Below are 14,921 nucleotides of genomic sequence, written 5' to 3'. Positions count from 1 at the left end.
AATATTTTAACGAATTTTTTGGATTATCTTCATTTATGCGCTGTCGTATCATCTGCATATGCCAGGGCAAGGCATTAACGACGCTTGAGTCTGGTGAACAGTTTGGAATTATAATCTTTATGATAATTATACCAAAACATAGCTTACGATGGGCAGGTATATATGGCGTTTCACAATTGTATATCATGAATTGGAAAATTTTGCATCATTTCCTTAAATAGTAAGTTAATAGATTTAATTTTGAGATGCGAAAACGTCAAACATTTCGTTTTCGGTGCACTTTGGGAGAGGTGGACAATTGCGGGAATTTTAGACCCAGTTTTTAAAAATTGCCGCCTTTCAAAGCAATTCTAAATAAACCACTACAAGTGATGCTCTAAATTCTAAAACATGAATAATATAACAGCATCGGTCATCCTTCAAATATTTTCGGACAAGATACTTCCTTAATTAATTTGCCAGAATAATTCAAACAAAGTAACAAGAATCATATATAGCCAAATAGCCTAAGTTTGACTTGCAAGTTCGGAATGATTGATAGATCCATATGTTACTATCGCTTCTCTCTTGTAATGTGGGATTGTTTCGGAGTATAGGCATTTTAGGCGCTCCCTTTTAAGTTAGATAACATCGGGAAAGTCCCAAAGTTGAAACAAATAAGTTAAGGAATGAGAACGTGCTGTAAGCGAAACAGGTTTCATTTCATTTTCTACACAGTATCTTATAAGGTGTCAAGAATTAAGCCCAAAATGGGCCCTGGAAATATCTAATTCATCTAAAGTCAGGTGATGTAGAATCAGACGTTTGGTCGAGGTCGGATGTTCTAGGCTCGTCACATCTGAATATTAAAACTGAAATTTGCGGCATTGAAACTTCGATATATTCATTTATTCGGTGATGAACGGCACTTCCAAAGTTGGCACCAACAGCACAGTGCCAAGTTGGTCCATACTGCGCCTCAAACGTCTTCAAAAATAAAACAATTTCGTTAGAGCATGCCTTTGTTTTCCATGAAAAATTATGATTAAGAATATGATAAACCATACCTGTTTAATATTTTCAGCAATGTCTTCTTCAAGACCGAATTGCATCACTGCCTTAACACAAATTTCCGCTGCCCTTTCTTCCATGTCGGATGGCATACTTGAAAACGTCACCATTTTCGTGCTTCGTTTGTCGTCTGGATACATCAGGTTTCTTGCCATGTGCTGGAGATACATTAGTTTTGGTTTCACTTTTTCACCTGTTGTTACTAATTTTACACAATGTAGTAACGAACAGAGAAACAGTTATATGTAGATGTTTTGGTAATTTTATGAAAATCTAAATTTGTGTGTGTTGTTGTGCGGTCAATTTTATTTTGTAACTTCGGTTTAGCCGAAAACCTTGACTCTTTTTACATTCTGTTTAAACTAAAAACGCTTCCATTGCACCCACGCGTGATTGCATCCAAGAATTTGCACCCACGGAATTGTACCCAACGTAAATGCACTCACACACAATTGTACCCAGGCGGAATTGCACCCAAACGGAATTGTACCCAAACTGAATTGCTCCCCTCACAGGATTGCACCCACACGTAATTGCACACATTCGGATTTTGGGACTGCAAGAAACAAGTACCGTAATACATAATAGGGAATACGTTACGTACGTACCATGGATAACAGTTAAATAATTTAGGAAAGCATATGTTATATCTATGCGTGTAACCCACCTGTTAGGCTAAATAGGTTTTCTTAAATCATTTAACTGTTAACCATGGTACGTACGTAACGTATTTTCTCATATATTACAGATTTACAGTAGGCAGATGAAGATGTTGCTTGCAGTTCTAAAGCCTGAAAGCGTGCAATTGCAATTCTGTTTGGGTGCAGTTCCGTTTGGGTGCAATTCCGTTGGGTGCAGTTCTGTTGGGTGCAATTCCGTTTGGGTACAATTCCATGTGGGTGCAACTCTGTTTGGGTGCAATCCAGTGTGGGTGCGATTACGTCGGGTGCAACTCCGTGTGGGTACAATCCAGTGTTGGTGCAATGCCGTGGCCACCGAAAAAAACATAGGAGCCAACGAAAGAAATTACCTGTTTTACAGTTTTGGATAACCTCTGCCTAACTTCAGCATCATCAAAAGTCACCATATTCATTATCCAGCTACCAACAAGGGCAAGTAAACCAGCCAACACAGATAGATAAAACGACAAAGAATTTACTGGAATTAAACCGCTGACCAGGAACAATCCTTGCCTTCGTTGAAGGGTGGTCATGATATTGATGCGAAAAGTTGAAATAAGGCAAGTGAGAACATTCAAAATACCTAAAAATTGACCATTACACGAAAATTACTACCAAAATATTACGATTACCAAACCGTTCACCTGCGTATATACTGCATACAAGTAGTCTTTTAGTGCAATTATAACAGTCAATATTTATGCTACGGCTACGCCAACATAGAGTGAATAAAACGACTTACCTACCAAAAGAAATGAAACTAGCATTGGCTTTTTCAACACGTGTCGTTCCAGGCCTGGTATAGGTGTTTCTTCCCCAAACAGCACATAAACGCATGCTGCAAATGAAGAAACAGAAATCAAGCCGCTTAGGAAGCAAAGCCAGGCAAAATCTGTGTCCCTTCCATCCAATATTTCACGCAAACTGTAATGTTCTGCACATCCGATAGGCGGTGGTAATGGTAGACAATTCGACAAAGCTAAAAATCAAGCTCACGATTAAGGCTTAAGAAAATATCATCTGCCAAGTCAGTTACCATAATTCGACAGTTTTTCTAAGAACTGATGAGACTAATCGATTTCAAGCAACAAAGTGATGGTCTCATATTAGGGTAGAACAACGCAGACATTCTTTGCTTACCTGAATTTTTTCTCCATTTTCCCCAGCTGTTTTGATAGAATGCCACAAAGGCACATGTCGCACTCAAAATTGCTGTTATCGCACATGTAATGATATGGGATCGCAGTTTTTTGGTCTTCATCACATTTTATGCTTTATTTTAAATTATCGCTTTATTATTTCATTTTACGCAATAACATCATGCATTTTCAATACATACTGTTTGAACTCACTTTGCTACTTGCACCTGAAATTTCGCATCACCAAGAGGTTTTGAACAGAATTGTCACCAAACAATGCAAATTGTTAATACATAATAAAGGTGGAAGTAGATCTTACATTTTGCTAGTTTAACATACCGTACCAGTGTATCATATGAAATAAATCACGGGTTCTTTTGTTCTGTGAAGTATTTCATAACCCTCTTCTCTAAGTTCTGCGTAGGCCTACATAGGTTATGGAATTGTCAATTATAATGGAATACCTTACTAATAAATTTGCTAACCCTTATTTTCCAGCCGAAGTTTCGTCTCGGATTAAATGCTAAAACAAGATTAAAATTCCGAAATAAAGGAATACACTGGGATTTTAACATATGGAGACATAGTATGGTACTATTATGAATATAAATAACGTATGAGCATTGAGCAATAACGATGTGCCATTTTGTTTATATTTTTATTGTTTTTCAAATAAGTAATAAAGCAGTTGATTTGAAAAACAAATGAAACTAAATGACTTCCTCATCTGGAAGCCATGACTTGCAATTTTTCATAGAGCTCTGTGGCCTACCTCAAAATGCTTAAAGTGGGCCATGGCCCATTGGTTGAGAAGCACTGAAATGTCAAAGTTGAAGATGTGGTTGGCTGGAGAACTCACTTTCATTGAAAATTGTCTCGAAACAAAGTCTACGTTTAACTTTTTTCAGTTGCATATCGTTCTGTGTACAGGTTCCAAACCTGCAGCTGGCCAATTGTCAAAAATATCTAACATTCTCATCAACTCGAAATAAAAGCAATTCCTATATTAATTATTTAACGAGCTTCCTTCATACTACAATAAACATACATACAGTTTGAAGTCCGTGTACCAACGTTCTCTCATGCAGTAAAATAGGTTTTACTGTTATGAGTTATTGAACTAGCACAGTTTTCAGCAATAAATAAAGTGTGTTTATTTTTGCAAATCATCTGCCGTTATAAATCAACATTTAACGTAGGACAAGCTACGAGTTAGCAGGGTTGTCAACTTTTGAAAAATGTTTTTACGGTCAACTGAAGACATTTTTGTCATGAAATGAAGCAATGTCAAATCGACTACGAAAACCTTTCACGGACAAGAAAGTACAGCATCTCATTTTGAATGGTGTTCTAGCCAAGAGCTGTTTATAACGAAACAAACGCTTTTTACTTATTATTTTAGTATGTCGTAACCGAAAGACATTTTACTAATATGCTTCACGCTCATGCGTCAAACATGGCAAAGCAGATATTCAAAGTCAGACAAAGACAATAGAGCATTCTTAGAAAACGGAGAAAAGTTTTACGGACCCCTTTATTTATCCTGTTTTTTTTTTAAGGAATACTGGCAACACTGCGTCTTCGTCTTCGACAAACCACTATCTGATTTGGTTTTATACAATTCACTGGCGCACGCATGGGGAGGGTTTGGTGGCTGAAATCGTGACGTCGCAATATCTTCTCCATGAAACTTTTCTGCAGTGCGTACGGCAATGATACAATTACTGACAGATTTGATGTCAAATTTTGGAGAGAAGTGCGAATAAACGAACAATTTTAAACAGCACAAAAAAGAACCAAATACGAACGACAAATGTAAAAGCACCACGGTTATCTATGGGTAAAGTGCAGACGAAATACGCACACAATTATTTTCCTTGATAAAATCATAGGTCGTTATCCTGAGTATATTACCCATCTAACGTAGCGAGAATAACATAGCACAAATAATGTTTTTTTGGGGGGGAAATCACAATTTTAGCTTTCTTATATCCTCTGACTTAAAATCTACTCGGAGTGTTAACACTTGTCGAACTTCAGCAGGAGTTAATCTCCATGTAAGTGAACCAGCATGTTGGCCCCAATAATCCTCAATTTCAGTCACCTAACACAATGTTTGCAAATATTTCAATCCAAAAAGATAAAACTACAAGGCTTGGTCCAAATATTTTTAGTTGTGTTTAAAGGTGTTGCGTTACGAACTACGATTTATCATATTTTAAAATTTCCAATACATACAAAAACAATATGAACCATAAATGTACTAAATTTGGTTTGGTAAAAACTGCAAACCGGCTTTGTGTACAATAATGACTTACTGTATATCTAATGCAGTGAGCATAATACCTGTTCTAGATTTAGTATTGTAGACATCTGCATTAATCTTGAAAATTTATCCCTAACAGTCCATGACGTTATAGATGTGAGATAGTTCACCATTGAACGTAGTTCTTTGTCAAAAAACAAGGCACCAAGCTAAAAAGGAAGTTTAATTAATCATTAACATTATGCGTTTATTTTTTAAATAAATATCAATGAAGGTTACTTACTCGGTTAAATATGCTTTTAAAAAGTGCTTTTTCAAGTTGGACAACTATTTCATCAATCAAACAACTAACGAGGTGATCAAAAATTGTTGTTGACAATGACACCTAAAAAAAACATCAACCCCGAAGATTAGAACACGCATCCAGCTTTAGTTCTATACTTCACATAGCTAGAACAGGCGCAACATTAAAGACGTTTGAAAATAATACTAACCTGAAACTTATTGATTAACATCTGCAGGTTGTATATCACTTCCTGTACCCATGGATCGTTAGCTTCATAATTAGCTAAATCATCTTCATTCAGATTATGAGACACTGACAGGAAATTTGCAATCCAAGGTTTTACTTCTGGCTTCAAAAGTGAAGTGCTTAATTCTTTCAAACCAGTTTGCAATAAACTCTGAAATTTTGATGATAACAATCCAAGGTCCATAAGACAGCTCTGTCAGATCAACATTGGATAAAATTAGATAAATGCTTATTAGATTATATTTCTGTTAAATTTCATCTAATACTATTCCACAAGATAAATGCCATTTGTAATCGTTCAATCAAAGATACTCTAAGTAGTAATTATTACATTTAGACAGATCGAAATGTGATTTTGAAGACAACTCGTTTAGTCCGAAAATTTTAATCAACTTGAGTTGAAATTTTGATTTAAAAAATACTCAGAAGGTAAATAAAAGCTTTAAATTTATCAGAAATCATTTCAGGTCCGGTGTGTGTACATAAAGATTTAACTGCATGCATCAATATATGTAACGAGTACTGAATGCATTGTAAGCATATCAACAAGATCCTTAATAACTAGTGTGGTGATCCAAAACATACAAGCTAAATATTGGAAGTTTATCATTGGTATCACCGTTGGTACATCAAGACTGGTAAATAAACAAAAGCAAAATTATAATTGATATTGAAAACAAAAAACATGTAAAAAGGAAATTGGAAAATAAATTTTAAATCTTACAACCTCTAACTTAGCTTGGCCTTGACTTGACAACTGATTAAATACTTTTGAAACTTCAGCATCCAAACTTTTTCGCAGTGTCTGTATGTGTTCACTGGCTACTTCGCAATTGTTCAAAGTGCACTAAAACGGAAAATTAACAAATCATCATGTTACATTGTAATACTGAGAAATGCTTGAAAATTCTCAAGTAATTAAATAATGTTTTCAAAGCTGTTTTTCTCACTAAAAATCGTTGTCTAGTAGCGTTATTTTGTTCATCAACACTCTGCAACTTTCCTTGCTGGAAAGAAGATTGCATAACGTTGTAAGCTGAGCTAATATTGTCCAGCATGCCACCAGAAGGAAAGCCTGATTAGTAATACAAAGAAAACTTAGTTGTTAGACTACTGATTTATTGGTCACTTCCTTAAAAAGAGTTTGTAAAGGCTGTAGCTTTGCAGCACAAAATATGTTGATTTTACCTGTTTTGATTTGATTAGACAATACATCCTTAAAGTCAGCATCGAGGACGCTTGTTGTATGATTCAGCATTGCACACACACAGTCAATTGAATCACTTGTAACTGAACGTCTGATTGTAAATATTTTTCGTAAGAATAATTCCTAAGAATCTCATTTGGTGAATATTATTTTTGACATACTTTATGCACTGCTTCAGGATAAAGAAAACATCGTCGGTCATGCTGCTGGTAAGATTTCCTGGTTCAATATTATCCAGCTGAATGGCTTTCGCAATGGACTCCCTCATGTAATACTCCTCCATTATTATGTAATACCCTATGACCTCTTGTATGAGATGGCTAACTTCACAGGTTGTTATCCATGACTGTAGTTCTTTTTTATTTTCTACCCAATCAAATCATAAATTTTTTGTTGTTGTAAACGTTTAGTAAATGGTTTATTAAAAAAAAAAAAAATTTTCTATCAAAGTAATGGTGTTGTAATACATGAAGCATATCAATCACCTTCTATAATTTTCTCTGAGGAAAATACTGTATCAATATCAGCTTGAACTCTCCGTTTTAAAAAACGAAGATAAAGCTCTGTTCTTGAACTAATTACAGTCACTTCACTTAGCAACGGTTCCAAATTACGAGCATCCAACCTGTTAAGTAGTGTTTCCATTGTATAAACAATTTACATTCGGTTGAATATAATATCAGAGTAAAACTAAAGTGGTCATTCCAATTCTGATTTATCCGCACTTACTTCATTGCCTCTTCAGATTTTTTTCCAGTTGCGTACATTGACCGTTGCACCATGTGGGCAGTCTCGGTAAGTTTTCTGACCTTTTTAAACCTAGCAGAATGAAATGTATTTGTTAACCAGCAGTGTGCTAACTGCTAACATACACACATGTGAATTGAAATTCAAACTCACTCATCTAAGATAATTTTGGTTTGTCTGTCACATTGCATCTGAATCTGCTTGATTAATATGAAAAGTTTTCCAGGACCATAATATGTTTCCACCAATGGTTGCTGTTTCTCAACAGTTCTTGCTATGCCTTCAAACAGTAATGTTAGCACATCTGCAAACATCACGTTATATCGATGATCTGCAAAAAAGATGAATTAAGTACATCCATCAGATACGAAATTCATATTAGTAACTAAAATATGGAATTTGCAAAACCACTTACAAAGTCTAGAAATGAAATGTATTTTCATATAATAGTGTTTACAGTAGCTGGCAATTGGCATATGGTTCACAATTTTGGTAAACCCGTATACAACCGACATATAAGTTGTCTATGATACATTTTGCTGGAATCAGTCAAACTTTCTAATAAACAAAGATTGTATTGTGTTGGGGCTGTATCCACAATCACATTACAATGAAATTTCTAACATAGTTCGTCTCAACATTTATCTTGAAAAATATGGATGGCCGAAGTTTACTTTTACAAGTTGATTAGACAATGAACAACTCGGAATCAAGAACTGCAGAGTGCAATTTGTTTTGTTGGAAGTAAGTCCTTGGAAATTTTCACTCAATGCTTTATGACAAGAAGGACAAGCTACCTGTTGCGTTTGAAGATCAGCCCATTAAGTCCTTTACTCTGATCAGTGTTTTATAACACTGCTGTCTAAAGCTTTTCTAGCACTTAATAGTACGATGGTTATAGCTGATAAAGAGTCATTAACAAAAAAAAAAACGCTTACAGTTAAAAAATTTGAGATCGTGAGGGGACCGTAATCCAACACTCACCCACCCCTAAATACACAAATGAATTGCAACTAACTGGATGGATCCATATTTAATGCTTGCTTCAAATTTTCCTGGGAGCTTCTGGAAATTTCTTGACAGAGGTAATCCGAAAATTTGCCAAGTCCTTCATCTTCCATTTTCAGTAAAGGAAATATTTTAAAGAAACGTTCGACAGACGCTAAATTTCCTTCAGAAACAGCCTTGTCAAACTGTTCAGACACGACCTGAATGGTATTTTTTTATAAGAAAGTAAGTTAGTACTTTGACAAGACAAACAGTTATTTAGCAGAAATAACTGGTTTGTTGAGTTTTTTAAAACAAATTTAACCAAAACACAGAAATATTAAACATAAAATCTGAAAATACATTACCTGTGACATCTCTACCCGAGCATCTTTTAAAACTTTTAGTGAAGCATTGATACTTGAACCTAAGTTAAATTTCAGCAACAACTTTCAATAATTGCATCAAAAAAACACAAAATCAGTATGTTTTTATCATTGAATGTATAGTAAATCAAGCATAAAAAGACATAAAATTTCCCTGATGTATTGATATTTGTTACCTTCCGAACTTGTGACTATTGATTTTATGGGTAGGTATTACTGAGAGTATTAACTTACTTTCCGTAGCATCGTGAACACTTTGTTTGATAACGTTTTCATCAAGACACAAATAGCGATATATGTTTGCTGCAGCTTTTTCATAGTCATTACTTTCCATGGCAGCTTTCACACCATCGGTACAAAACTAAAGCAAACACTTCAGGTAATAAATAATAATCAGAGAAGACTCCTTGAATGCTTAAGTTGCTTAGTATTTTCCCATTTCGTTTTAACTAAACTCAAGACAATACCTAGGGCATTACATTGGAGACCCACCACCTTTTCAGAGATAAACTTTCCCATAAGATGTCATTCCAAATAAAAATAGTCCAACATACTATTATTTTATTTAAATGAAATCCCTAAAACCCTTAACCCTAAAATCCCGCAGTTTAATGTCATTCCAGATTTACATATTTCTCTAGTTCTAAATCATAACATGATCAACTTCTTACTGTTCGAATGCAATTTTGATTACTGCAAAAATCTTTGAAGTTTAATAAAGTTAGTTGTTTCCTCCACTGCCTTTACCTGAGGAAATGTAACTTAGAGTGTATACTGTATACCCTGTGTGTTTTTTCAAAGTATTAGAAAATATGAACACGCAATTTCATCAGTTTTCGATTAGAACTAAAAAGGGTTTTATTTATTAGAGATTTTTCTGTTTGGCTTTTAATTCATTAGGGTTATGTAAGTTTGAGGATGTTTGCTATTGGGACACACACGTTTTAGGATGTTGAAATACAAATTTGTTGACCATTGAGAAAAACATTATGGACTTGTTACAATGGCCTAAGGCAGGTTTTACTTTCTACCTTTGTGTCAGAGACAAATGGCCTTATTTTGGAATGGAGACCTAGTTTGAGGAGGAAAACTGACTATAACATGTCATCAAATATACAAACTTTACTGTTTGTCCCAAATACAACTAAATCATTACAGAAGCATTTTTAAAGTTAGAAAGATATATACAGATGATACAACATATATATACTGTGTCTGTATATATATATATATATATATATATATATGTATGTATATATAAAGACACACTTAAGTGGGTACAGCAAGCATGTTTTAGTTCGTAATATAGATGTGAAACGGAAAAAATATGTTTCAGTCTATTTAATATACCAGTATGATACATATAAAACAGTTGGTTTTTGAATTTCCAATCATCTTACCTTACAAAACCATACATGTTCATAATTATTTATGCTTATATCCATACACAAGTAGACCTGGACTGCTGTATGTTTTATATGTGCACATTAAGCATAAAAAACAGAACAAACGAAAACTTGCCAAAATTATTCGTAAATCTTAAATAATATATAATTGTCGTTTTTGTGTTCTCATTGTCATTTTATATTTCATTGCGTAATATGCCATTCATATACCTTTAAATCAAGTACATCATCAACTCTCTGTATTGCTTGAAACACTTGTGATTTAGCCAAGTCAAGCAATCGGACTTTGGAACTAATATTTTCAGCCAAATCATTGGTAAATTGTACGATTCCACAAAGATTGCTGCTGTCAGTTTCAAGAAGCTCTAAATTGGGTCTGTTAAATAAGACACAGTTAGCAATACTGAATTTTTGTATGACACAATTTTCCATAAGTATACACATGAATATACATGGAGTCCAGTTGGCCACGAACAACATTTCGCATGAATATCATGTAAATTACATAAACTTTAGCAAAATTTAATTTCATACATCATCTTGTTTAAAGTCTTTGCTTTTTCATCAAAGCAAGCACAGCCTTGAAAGAGGTCGCTAAGATGTGCAGTATGAGCTTCCTAAATGTACAAATAAATAATACACAGAATTAATTAACAGATCTCGTAGTACTTGTATACACTGTCATATACGAAATAGATGATAGCATATCTGTGTACAAATTGGAACATTTATAATGTCCTTCTCACGCTGCTTTATGGTATCAATACATCTGCCTTAGCATGGGGAACCTCATTATCAGTTATATATTGCTCCTGTTTCATGTTTAACACTCATCTTGTAGTTCACTCTATCTAATGTAATTTTAACCCGATTCCTTATCGATAAATAATGCATAACCAGCTCATGTTCTAGATTACTAGTTTTCAGACCGTGGCCCATGGCTCAGTACTGGGCCGTGAAGGTGTTTCTAGTGGCTATAAAACAATAAAAGACACCAAAATGGGCCAACTGTGACGTGCTGTCCAATAAATATTACAATTTTGTTGCTGTCGTCAATTAAACTACGTGCAATAGTTAGACGTGATTATCTGTTGTCGGCTGTTAATCTGTGGTTTGCTACTTTGTGCCACACCACATTGGTTGTAGGGTTTGCCACTCCTTGTTAGTGAAATGTTGAGCAGAACAGACTTACGCCGTCTGCAAGAGGTTAAGTTGTACCAAGGATATACTGGGGAAAGTTCTGTGGTGAGAGAGTCAGCATCTGGAATGAAATTGCAAGGTTTAGCAGGAATTTCCTGCCAATCTGTACTCCATTGAATATCCTTCCAACAAACCACACCTAAGCCTAAATTGGCAGTAGCAGTGTGGGTGGAACAACTGGGTGTTTCAGTTTTAGTCGTTGGACTTACTCATTAATTCGAAAAAAGTCTAAAATGGATCAGCTGGGAAAGCTCTTAGGCCTTCCGAGGTGGAGAGTAATTTCTTCACAGTGAAGCGCAGCGGGCTGCATGCCCACAAGGATGAGAATGTTGTCCAATGAAATAGGAGTGATGGGTTGCAGGCATCCAGACACAATGTGCGAAGCACAGCAGTGTCAATCTAATAGGTGTGGGCACAGCAATATCATACAGGTGCGCAGTATTCAGCAATGAATAAATTAGAGCCAACGAACTCAAATGTAGAGTTGCAAGTTCAGACATTCGTCTTATCAAAGTGGTGCTTTTCACTTAGTGACTCAATGTTTGAAAACATTTGGAGGCAGAGGCACCTCTGTTGATAGAAAGCTTTAGCACACAATATGCTTGTTGCTGTTAAGATGGGAAGCTGCAGACAGGGTCTTAGTTTTGTTGAGCTTCTTTCTCCATTTCTGTAGGTTAACTGATAGAGTAGTCATGTCCTGCTGGCAAAGAGTATCATGCACTGTATCCCATTTCTGTGTCAAGTACAGGACAACCATGAAAAAAACACATTAATTTTGCCTATCCAAAACCCACCTTTTCCTTGATCCCACCAAAATTCTTTCAAACATAAGTTCAGTTGCATTATTGTGCATATGATCTTACAATGAATAAATGCTTGTATCCAAAATTTTAAGTTTAAAGATGCACAAATATGTCGAATTTAAATCTATTACTTAAACTACAAACTTTAAACTACAAAGCACATATATATACCTCAAGTTTTTGAATGTCTAAATATGCACTTTTTATTTCTTCCATGTCAGTTAAGTTTTTGATATCAGCAAAGCAATTTGTATCCGAAAATATTTTTGGCTTTTCTTCTAACGACAACATTTTACCGAGCTCCATGCTGTAACTAATACAAAGGTAAACCTACACTAATGAAAGTAATGAAGAGAGCACTGCAAAAAATCACATGATAATATCAAAACTTCACCTAAGTCATAACTGTCCCAGACTGGCTTCATATAAAGCCTGTCAAAGTTTGACTCTGGTGGCCATCTCTATCACCGAGCCTTGTTGGCTCGGTAGCCAAGTGGTTTGAGCGCTGGTCTCGCAATAAAGTGGTCTGCCCAGTCACAGTCATGATACCCAGTCACGCTACACTCAAGTGATAAGGAATCATTGCCGGTTTAAGTCGTGCAAACACTTTCCTCAGTCCAAAGATAAAGATTATCATACCAGTACAAGTACAAGTACCATACCATCCAGATCAAAGCCTTAATTCTTTGTATAATCGGCTTTACATATAATCGGCTACTACTTATAATCGGCTTTACTTTGGTTGTTTGTTATAAATTAGCAAAAACAAAATAATTTCAGCGTGCATGTTGATCACTCGTGCATACCATCTTTCAGTTGGGCAAACAGTTATTAATACGCAATACTTGCAGACTTGTAGTAAAATAAATGGATAAATAAAAATGTTGGTAGCGTGAACAACTTCATCCATGTCAATGATAATTGAAAACCTAAAGAATAAGATTTACTACCCATGAGTGGATGAGCTAAAGCCGAAAACCATTGTCTGGTAGTTAACTGACAATTCTGTCTGACTGTCATGATTCAGCCACAGTCATTACTTTAGCTACAAAAGTGTCACGTTCTACAGCTATGTCATAAACCTACCACAATCGAAAATACCAACGCAACAAGTCCACAGTTCCAAACAACGACCGTTACAAACAATACTGTTACCAAAAGGCTATAAAACTAGGAATATGTAAGCCTTGAATAGACCTACACAGTTTACAACTTTACACAAACAATTTTCAATGACAAAAATCAAATGTACAGTACGTATTTGCGTTGCAGTTATGGGGAATTACCTAACTAAAAACAAGTCACGTCAACCAAAATGCTGAAAGATAGTGTAGGACTGTAGGCCAATGATGCTGTTTTGCTGGGTGGCAGAATTGGTTATTCGGCAACACAAACCGGACAATATAGACTCGACAATTCAACCCCTTTCCCTCTAACCTTCTAACAATACAAATCCTAACTCTTGCCTTAAGTAATTCTATTTCTAATACTTAAAATCGTCAGCTGTCGCAATAACGGTAGAACCAGAACCTGGTATGGCATGATAATAATCTTTATTGTAGGCCTATTGTTTTGTTTATTTTCGCCATTGACTGTGGAGAGCGAAAAGTATGGTGCTAACCTCGTTGTAGAATGGTCAAACAAGAAGTACGCTCACAAACGATCCTTGGACGGAGGAAATTACAGTGTATTTTGTAGTGTTGGCTAGGTGGCAGAATACACGTACATTCGATATGGAAAAGTAAAAGCAAGTCTTTTGAAGTTATTTCCGTTGACTGTGACGACTCTTTACAGTTGGTCATATTCAATCGCAATAAATAACAGAATAAACGAGAATAAAGCAAGAACAGGCCGGTCTGCTGCAGAGAGTTCCAGTTATTCACAAGATGTCTGCATTGTCCGGTGTGCACAGGCAATTGCTGTATTGTGCATAATGGTGTTCTGGTGAGCTGCAAATAAAATTTTTAACAATATTAGATCTTTCAATAATTTTTCTAGTTGACTTAGTCGTTGATTGCCACCGGTCAAAAGCTGAACATTTTACCCACCAGACTGAAGTCAAAGACTCCGCCTTTATTTACAGTCGCCTAGAGTCGACAAATTTTCAATTAGAATGTAGAAATATAGCCACCAAGTGTCATGTATTGCAAGAATTGGTGTGCTGAAGTGCGAAACAAAGTTTCCAGTTTGCCAAATAAAATTTTAGTTTGCACTTGCCATAGACCTATTCCAGGGTCTGCGAAGTTAACCAACTTTTTATGCTCTGCCCAGATTTTTTACACACAATTCCAGATGCGGCAAAATTTCTTATTTAGACCATTCCCCATCTACACTTTGTATATGGCTTACGCCTTAATTTCCAATTTATGCTCGCAAAGTACTTGCACTCGAAAAAATATTGGTTGTCAAAAATTTTATAACCATTTGATGTTGTTGTTTTGATTATAATAACGAACACAGGTCATATTGTATCTCACTAATAATGACTAATAAATCTATGTCTCCTTTGCAACTTGTA

At 35.4% G+C, this 14,921-nt stretch overlaps 2 protein-coding genes across 2 annotated transcripts; both read right to left on the bottom strand.

Moving 5' to 3' along the window:
* Positions 1 to 682: 682 nt before the first annotated feature.
* On the bottom strand, positions 683 to 3,102 carry LOC143451549 (uncharacterized). The gene is made up of 5 exons (XM_076952180.1): positions 2,871 to 3,102; positions 2,473 to 2,709; positions 2,081 to 2,313; positions 1,047 to 1,208; positions 683 to 966 (listed from the first exon to the last, which is right to left on the bottom strand). Exons 1-5 carry the CDS (start codon positions 2,989 to 2,991, stop codon positions 772 to 774), a joined length of 948 nt encoding a protein of 315 aa, XP_076808295.1. The 5' UTR covers positions 2,992 to 3,102; the 3' UTR covers positions 683 to 771.
* Positions 3,103 to 3,998: 896 nt separating this feature from the next.
* LOC143451548 (conserved oligomeric Golgi complex subunit 4-like) lies at positions 3,999 to 13,033 on the bottom strand. Its single transcript, XM_076952179.1, has 18 exons — positions 12,798 to 13,033; positions 12,575 to 12,716; positions 10,935 to 11,017; positions 10,611 to 10,776; positions 9,229 to 9,355; positions 8,977 to 9,035; positions 8,640 to 8,829; positions 7,775 to 7,952; positions 7,604 to 7,693; positions 7,360 to 7,499; positions 7,036 to 7,240; positions 6,856 to 6,965; positions 6,618 to 6,742; positions 6,395 to 6,514; positions 5,630 to 5,860; positions 5,419 to 5,520; positions 5,216 to 5,344; positions 3,999 to 4,973 (listed from the first exon to the last, which is right to left on the bottom strand). Exons 2-18 carry the CDS (start codon positions 12,707 to 12,709, stop codon positions 4,839 to 4,841), a joined length of 2,325 nt encoding a protein of 774 aa, XP_076808294.1. The 5' UTR covers positions 12,710 to 12,716; positions 12,798 to 13,033; the 3' UTR covers positions 3,999 to 4,838.
* Positions 13,034 to 14,921: the final 1,888 nt, after the last annotated feature.

The sequence above is a fragment of the Clavelina lepadiformis genome, chromosome 4 (genome assembly GCF_947623445.1).
Source record: "Clavelina lepadiformis chromosome 4, kaClaLepa1.1, whole genome shotgun sequence".
In the NCBI taxonomy this organism is placed as follows: Eukaryota; Metazoa; Chordata; class Ascidiacea; order Aplousobranchia; family Clavelinidae; genus Clavelina; species Clavelina lepadiformis.
The sequence above is the reverse complement of the archived record's forward strand: the minus strand, read 5'-3'. Positions and strand labels throughout refer to the sequence as shown.